Source organism: Cariama cristata, unplaced genomic scaffold (assembly GCF_000690535.1).
Source record: "Cariama cristata isolate BGI_N322 unplaced genomic scaffold, ASM69053v1 scaffold6638, whole genome shotgun sequence".
Lineage (NCBI taxonomy): Eukaryota > Metazoa > Chordata > Aves > Cariamiformes > Cariamidae > Cariama > Cariama cristata.
The window spans coordinates 108,963-117,833 of NW_009629368.1; the positions used below are offsets into that span (position 1 = coordinate 108,963).

Sequence of the window (8,871 nt, forward strand, 5' to 3'; positions counted from 1 at the left end):
GATATTTCACTAGAGTATTTCCTCCTTTTGACACATTCTTAATATGCTCAATCAACTAGAGAGGACCTAAGCTTTCAATCACCGGTGTAATCTGCTTATATTGGTTTATGTATAAAAGGACAGTGAATAGTACTGTAACACAAATTCTGCTGTGTTTCAGTTTGTGCCTGTTGCTCCTTATCCCGTCGCTGGGCACCACTGAAAAGAGTCTGGCCCCATCCTCTTGACACCCTCCCTTAAGATATTTATAAGCATTGATCAGATCCCCTCTCAGTCTTCTCCAGGCTGCACAGACCCAGCTCTTTCGGCCTTTCCTCTTTGACTTTCGAAGAATGGGGAGTCAACAACTGTTCTCAGCAACCCAAGTTTGAGATCTAAATGGAGAGGAGAGGAATATTAAGAAGCAGGGCAAAACCCACAGTATGTCACATATGGTAGTTTGTCTACAGCAACCTCCAGGAAACTATATAAACATGGAAATAAACCTGAAAATTGTGTTGGTTTATAATGGAACCTTCTGAAAGTGTGAGGCCAGTTCCTCACCTGCACTAAAAGCAATGATACAATTTGTGTTTAAACCCACTGTCTTGCCATATGACAACTAAGATTAAAATCTATGAAACAAAAGTTAGAATATTGTATCTGTTACATTGCCCTGTTCTTCTATTAGTACTGGATTTTGATTGGCTAGTAACAAATCCCAGACGCCTCCTGTTAAATCTACGTATTATATGAAAGTGCTTCTGTTCTGAAAATCGCAGCAGCTGAAATAGCACACGGCTCCTTTAACACAGTCTACAAGCTGCATTTCTAGCTTCCAGAGTTGACATCAGAGCTATTATACACATGCAGGCATGGAAGATCCCTCTTCTAATTCTGATGTCTCCAAAAAGCCTCATGATTTTATTCTGAACAAACCACTCCATTTCATAGAAAGGTCCCTTACAGAAAGTCCCTGAGGCCTTCTTTATCATCCCGCCTCACTCCAGTTTCTATATTTCCCCATATATCCTAAAAAAACAAAAACAAAAACAAAAAAGAAATTATTCCCATAAACTAATTTGTCAGTGTGCAAGACTCAAATACTCAATTCAACAGTTCTACGAAATGACCCAAACACACTTCTTCTTCTTTTAAAGAGAGATCACTAAGTAAGCCTCTGAGGAGATGTGTTTAATTCTGTCAGACTTCATAGGTGGCTTTTCTCTGTGTGCTCTATCTACAATGGCATACTCATGCAGGTTTTCTCCTATATTTGTTTGTCTATACGGTGCATGCTTTTCAGGGTGGGGATTCAGTTTACACCATGCCTACCATAGAGGTGGTCCCAAATTCTGCTAGCACATCATCTGAAGTGCTGTGACAGAGAACAGAGACTGTTTGCAAAGGGGGTTGTTTTTGCTCACCCCCTACACTGTTCTGCTCTGCTCTCTGGATGGTGTGGCTCCAAGTTGCAACTTAAGAAAGGAGGGGACCTCCTTGCTTCTAAAGCATTCAACCTTCTGCATTTCATACTGGAAACATTACCAGACACTGGTCTTTTGAAGAGTATTTTTTTCAAGTGACTTCTCATTATTCTAAATAGCATAACTTGGAAGATGTTTAAAAAAACAGGGGGTAAGTCTCCAGGGAAGAAATCTGTAGACTCCTTTCTTTGCCTGCATTCCTTTGCAAACTATTTAGTGCATGTTCAGCACACTCTGAAACATTGCTCAATTGTGCTCTGAACAGAAATGAGTATTTTCTAGAGGAGATTTAAAACAGTTACAGAGGGAACACTACCTATAGATAGACATGGAAAACTAATGACGCTGCACTAAAAAGTAATTAAAGCTACTGCAGGGGCCTCACCCTTAAGGAGGTAAATTATTGTAAGCCCCACAGAACCAAAAGCTGCAATATGGTAAAATTATATTGCAGTAATCCACCTATCCAGAAAAGCGAGTGGAAAAAATCTAAATCTAAAGCATAAGTTAAAACACCCTAGTCTTCATACACATGGGAATTTCTGATTGCAATCACTAGGCAGGGAGATGAGATATGTATTCCTAAAGAAACATCTATGCTGTAAAGAAAATTGAATGTCCTGGAGTTTAACAATAGGTTAAAAACAACAGGCTTATTTGGTTGGAAAGTCAAATCACAGGTATTCCCAACAGCTACAGCATTTGCTTTTCTACACAACTTTATGCAACCAGATAGTTAAAAAAGAAAAAAAACCTTCTGAAAGTTCAGAATACCACCTTTTTCATTTTCTATTAATGTGCTACCTTCACTGGAAATAAACATGTTCCCCTTTTGCAGGATCTTCCTGTTAGTAACAGTTGCACATAAATAAAGTTTTCTAAACAAACATCTTATCTTTTTATGGAAGGAAGTCCATTAATAAGGAATTGACGTCCTTCTCTGAAAAAAAAGATCAGTGCCAATTCTTTCCCATAAACTGAAGAAATAAACTTACACCCTGAGATTTTTTACTCTATTTTCACAGCAAATTGGATAGTCTGCATGTAGATAAAATACAAATGTTTGGGTTTTCTTATAAACAATATCTCTGTTGCTACCTTGCCACATAATACTGACTAATTAAACTCTTCCCTCAGTTTTTCATTGCTTCATGAAACTTGTGCTTCATTTCAACTGTACTCCACACATTCTTGTTCAAACTACAGGGCAACCTCTGAGCAACTTTCAGCCTGGGAGCTTCAGAAGCACACTATAACTGTTTAATATTTTGACGTATGCAAACACTTTCAGAAAGATGTCCTTTACCCAACAAATGCAGGCAAACAGACTCTAGCAACTGTACTCATAATCCACTGTGCTCTTCACTGGCTTTGTCAGCTACACAAGACATTTCTATTGCCCAAAACTAACTTCGTCACAGAAAATCTTCTGATGCAACCTTCATCTGTTTCACTTCTTTAAAATAGCTTTTCCTTTAGACTAAGAGAATTTTAAATTGACACTGTACTGTATGCTATTTGCGATAAATAAAATAAATACTTTTCTCCCAATGGCTTCAGAAAGTCAGCACTTTATTTGAAACAATGCTGAAAATAGAAATGTTAAGATGCTTAAAGAGAGTTTAGATTTTCAGTGTTTTTGTGCAACACAATTTAAAATCTCAATGCCACACTGCAGGGAGATAAGCCTACGAGAATGGCAGTATAATATAGTCTGTGATTACCATACTTGTATAAACTTAAGAGTTATAATGCCATAGTAATTTTGTACAGAGATCTATTTATCTTAAACACATTAAATATTTAACTCTGGGGGACACAAGAAGCCTCATCAAAATTATTTACAGGAGGAATTTCAAAAGGAAATTTTAAAAAAGAAAGTGCACAAATCTTGCAAGAAAACACTGTTGCTTCTCTTCAGCTGTGTCTATAAATAAGTGCTATTTCTAAGGCACCTATTCCAATTTTGAAAGATAAAACACTGCTATGTTCCAGTAATCACACTTGTAGATATCATAAAAATGGGAAAATAAGATTCCACAATCTTTTACCAAGGGTATGCAATAGCTTTGCTTACACAGTGTTTCACTGGAGAAGACACTTAATCTATGTCTCAACGCAGATAAATAAAAGAGTGACAGGGAGTGAGACTGAGCACTAGACTCCTCCTCCATTATACTGAACTCAGAGATTCCTTCCTGACTCCATTTTGCACTAATACAGTTCGCTTTGTAAAGATCAGTCTGCTGTAGAGGTGACAAGCCCTAAGCAGATACAGTCAGTCCACATTACATAACCCTGAAGGTATTGGTTCCTTGCATTCTTATTTAGCATCCATATATAGCTTTACACACTGACTTTTACAGTTTACATTTAGAATGTAATACTTTTTGTTGATGGTGCAAGCAGAAGTCTTAATGTGCTTATGTGTGTTTAGTAACAGACATACCTGAATGTCACTATAAAAACAAGAACAATTTCCTTTTCCCTTAACTCTATTCTTTTCAAAGGGTTAGGTCCTAAGAAAGGTTTCCCCCCATTTCTGTTTAATTCTTGATAACTGTATTGCAGAACAGTGACCTTTTTATAAAGGCAAAAACAGAGCACTGCTTTAAAAGGTCACATGGTACAACTCAGAAAGCAGTGCAGATCTTCTGGTATCCCAAAGAAATAGGGATGTAGGTGACAGCCTGAGAAGTATCTGGGCAAAACAGCATGCTGAAGATTTTCGTGTCCTTAGAACTGTCACTCAGTTTCCAGGACTGCCCTGGCCAATAAGGACACCTAGTCACCCTACAAAATTTCCAGCTTTTCTGCCTTACTTTTTCTTCATCCTCCTTCTTTTAGCATAATGCCTCAGAAAACTCTTCTGATTTAGAAAGATTCTTGACATGAGAGAAAACTTGGGGCAGTCTCAAGAAAGCTCAGTAAATATATACAAAACTCCAAGACTTCTGACAACCTTATTTTGTAAGATCAAGTTTTGGTGAGCTGCAGTTAATGACTAGCTAAAATATCTGTGAATGACTGTAGCTCTGATGAATGAACTGAGGGTAGCCAGCACATCAAGCAAAACAGCCTGTTCTGCAGGGTCACCATTACCTGTGCTGCTGTCTTTTCTTGCCCACTCATCTCCACGTTCTGCAACGCAGGTGTCACAACTGGTGGAGGAGGTGCTCTGCGCTTTTTCACTTCCGGGTTTGCTGTCATTCCTGAGATGTTACCAAGTGACAGTGATGGACCCAGGCTACTGGAACGAGAGTTCACCGAAGGGGAATTTGGTGCTGTGGAAAAACCCTGTAAATGGATTAACATCTTGGATTAACATTACTTTTTAAAAACAATGGGAAAGAAAGAAGAAAAACAAGACACATCTGGTTACCGTTTAAACAATGATATGAATAATCATGTATGTTCCTCTGCCAAACTTGCTGAATTGCAAACTGTAACTTTTGGAAACTTCTAAAGGTCAACTGGAACAAAGCTTAAAGGTAGTATTACTAAGTCAGAAGGCATGACGAGCACCTACTGCAGTTTAACAGTAGTACTGATGTGAACACTACTGCTGCTTTCTATTTAAAATATAGGCTTCATCAAGACACATAATTATGGTTATCCAAATGCATTTGCAGTTGTATTTAAATTCCAGGTAATACACATTTCTGAAAGCAACATTTACTCTTAAACGAGAACACTGTATTAATCACATGCTGTCTGCATCCCAGGCTTGTCTATGTTATTATCAATCTGCCTGATTTACCCGAGTCTTCTCTGCAGATTTATGTAAGAGAAACTCTGCTACTATCAAACTATTTTCAATTTACATGGACAATCAAGCATAATCATTTACAATATACTGAAAACAGCCATTTAATCTGGTCAAAAGAAGTCCTACTGACAGGTACGACTCTGGATTTTAACAGGTTCAGATGAAAGGAGAAGCAGAAACTATTTCAGTAATTCCTTAATGTTAAAAATTACTTTAGTTCTCATTGAAAAACTTAATAAAATCAATGGAAAATTTTCACTGATTTCAGATCAAGGCCTTAACACATTTTTGCACTAATATACAAACAGAAATATATGCAGTCATATAGCAGTAAATCTACAAGTAGGACAGACTAGGAAACATGATTGCTTAAAAAATTGCATTTTTATTGACACTTAAATTCAATATAATTAATTTTTTGAATCTGCTAATAAAGATCTTGCAAAAAATTTTCCCTCAAAACCTGTGAGTCAGCTTTTGCTATTTTTAATTAAGAGAAGCTTCCATACTAAATTGAAGATTTTACTTTTTAATTAAGTGACGAGATGGTCACTTCTCAGAAACAGCTTCTGTGCAATCACCACTGATACGAATGAGCTGGAGCAGGATACCTTTCCGGAAGCACAGGCTGAAGACCACAGTTGATAATGCTGTTCTTATCACAATTCACCCATCAAGGACATAAAGCTCTCAGGTGGAATTTTGTCCAAAACCACAGAATACATACTGGCAGGAAGCTAAAGGCCACAATAAATCCCATCACGTTCCAAATAAAAGAGGTAGTTCTTCAAACTTAAGTTCTCCAATCTGCAAAGCGCTGGAAAATGCTTTGCCTCAATTGCATGGGTGCCTCATTGTTCTGGTGGATACCTGTATTTCCACAGGAGTGTAACTTGCAGTGAATTTGACTTGTGACACGGCATGGTAATTCCTTTCCATAAATGCCAAGTGTAATCTTAGGTAAAAAATAAAAACATGGGGCAGCAAGCTCAAAAAGATAATTCATTTAATTTTAGTACTGTGAGGAAGTACTGGTGAAGCATAAAGAGCTAAAAAATACAGCAATGCAAAAAGATATATGTCATACAGGTTTCTGACTGCCTGGTAAAGTCCAGTGCTCTCTAGACTCCTGTGAAAGCAACTGAAAATGCTAAACGCAGATAGCAAACTGATTTGTGTCTTGTCCTGCATTTATCACGCATGTGATAACTATCACTGACTTAAAACTATCAGCCAGATGCTTTTGTTATCGTTTATGTTGCTCACTGTACAGTAGACTTCACCTTGGAATAGTACATTTCGCACAAACGGGGCATGTTACCAGTCTTCTCTGATTGACTAGATTGTTACTGAAGGATTAAAGCAGTATTTGCCACATCTTTTTCATTACCCATTTGTCTGAACTGAATAGCATCAATATCTTCTTCACCTTTCTAGCAAATGAAGAAAAAATGTTGAAGTGGAAGGTGGGGTTTAAAAGATTAGGTGTAATCTTACAAAGAAATACACTCTTTTCTTGGCCCTATATCTTGGACGGTGGAAAAAATAATGATCTCATCTCTAACCTACAAGCTTAAGTTAAGTCATTCTCAGTGCATATTGTACCTGGTTCTATAATATAAAGTTTGCTTACTCCTAAAGAAATGACAGGGTTCACTAGATGAAATATAAAGTAGCCTCCTCTTTTCACATCCTTATAAAATGACTGAATAAAATAATTTTGAAGTGTATTTTACAGGTATGCTTTTGTGACTGTTTTAATTCTTTGGTTTTCCTTATGGATGAAAAGGTTGAGAAATTTTGTTAAGAGATTAAACAATGTATACAAATAATAAAAAAACTCCTAAAACTTCCCTCCCAGCATTACTAATACAGGGTACTGGTAAGAAGATAGGATGTATCCACTTTTAAATTAACATCCAATTTAATTCTACCTCAAGGTCTTGTGTCTGAAGAGCTCCAGAATCCTTTTCTGGGCAACAGATCACTGTGAAGGAATACAGTGATGAACAACTAAATATTTTAAAGCTGTTTTTTTACAGCTTGGATCTCCTAACAGAAGATACAGGAAAAAAATGTAATATTTACATGACACTATGAATAGATTATAATAAAAAAAATAATTAATGAAAGTAAAAACAAAAACCTTGGAAATTCATCTATGTTTTCTTTTCCAAGTCCAACCTTTATATCAAGCCCATTATTTACTGAGTGAGCATTTCAAGAATGCTCATGTTAAGACACTTCCCCTAAAATAAAAACTCCCTACAGCTTCCAGGGGAATGGAATGAGGACAACTTCAAAGTAGTTTTGAAAGACCCATCATTCAGCAATGAGAGCTTTGTCTAACTGGAGGCAGACCTTCAAGCTCTCCCATGTGTGTAGTCCTTTTCAGTAGCTTTAAGAGGAAAAAAAAAAAATGTTGGAGACAAACCACTGACACAAGTGTTTTTGGCACGACTCGTCTTTTCTTGTAAACTTAATCTAGAGAGACAACGCCTTACCCAGCTTTTATATTTTATGTTGTGTTAGATGCAGTGCAGCTTCTTTTCACATCACTGGATTTTGAAGGTTTGGTTTTCAGGCACATTAGCAAGGCAACTATTAAGAGCACGCAACATTAATTAAGCAAACTTGCAGGGACCTGATATGTACATGCCACTTATCCAAACCATCTCTCATTTCTTGTTCTTTTAATTTGTTATCAATTGATTGATTTCAGTGGTATTACTCAAATCAGAGCAGTGTAAGTGAGAGGAAAGCCAAGCTCAAGTACTGCTGCCAATGCAGCCGGCTAAAAAAGTTAGCCCTTATCCTCTGTTTCCTTTGACAAACAGGTTAGCATGAATGTTCTGCTCAGAATCAAAATCAGTTCCTACACTCTGTGTTTTGGAACTGTGCTGCAGAAAAAAAAAAAAGAAAAAAATGAAAAAAAAGAAAAAACACATCAGAAGAAGCAAATTCATGGCAATGAATTATATAAAGAGCTTTTAAAAATGTCTCCCAACCTGTAAAATCAGTCTTTGGTAGAGCACTTTGCTAGCAGTTTAAACAACAATAACTTGCAAACTAGCAAGAAAGAAGAAATAGTTTCTTCTTCCCCCGCCCGCCTCCCCGAATTAAGTCAAAGCAAACCCAGCACAAACACAGATACATCAACATAGATCAGCAGTTGAGTTAGACTCTACTTGAGCAAGGGTCTTGAATATCTACTGAACTACAACCATGGACTAAAGTTCATTTCAATTCCATGAAGTAGATGTTCGAAGGAGTCAAGAAACAGCTGCAGTCACTACATATAGTACCATCAGGTTTCATGGATCCATTGTTTCATGTTATACGTGCCAGCTAATTTTTTCCCTCTCATATAACTTCTAAAACCTAAGGAACTTTCTTTTTTCCTAAAGTACAAGATGCTTTCTTTGGGCTTAAGCATTTTAATTTTAGGATTTTTTCCTACTAGTTCTTCCAGTTGAAATGCAGCTTTCAAAGACTTTTTGGAAGGGCAAAGATGGGCCATTAAAAACACAGAAGTATGAAGGCTCAGAGTAACCTGGTGACTTAGGCATACCAGTCCCATTTCCAAAAGATACCGAGAAGTCAACTTTCTACAAGACTACCAAAGTCCATAGCCTG

The 8,871-nt window shown here is 37.1% G+C and overlaps 1 protein-coding gene across 1 annotated transcript in view; it reads right to left on the minus strand.

Moving 5' to 3' along the window:
* COBL (cordon-bleu WH2 repeat protein) overlaps positions 1–8,871 on the minus strand; it is a 111,238-nt gene that overhangs the window by 63,807 nt on the left and 38,560 nt on the right. The window contains exon 7 of the mRNA XM_009705131.1: positions 4,569–4,763. Coding sequence (XP_009703433.1) covers positions 4,569–4,763 — 195 coding nt within the window. The remainder of the gene's footprint in view (positions 1–4,568; positions 4,764–8,871) is intronic.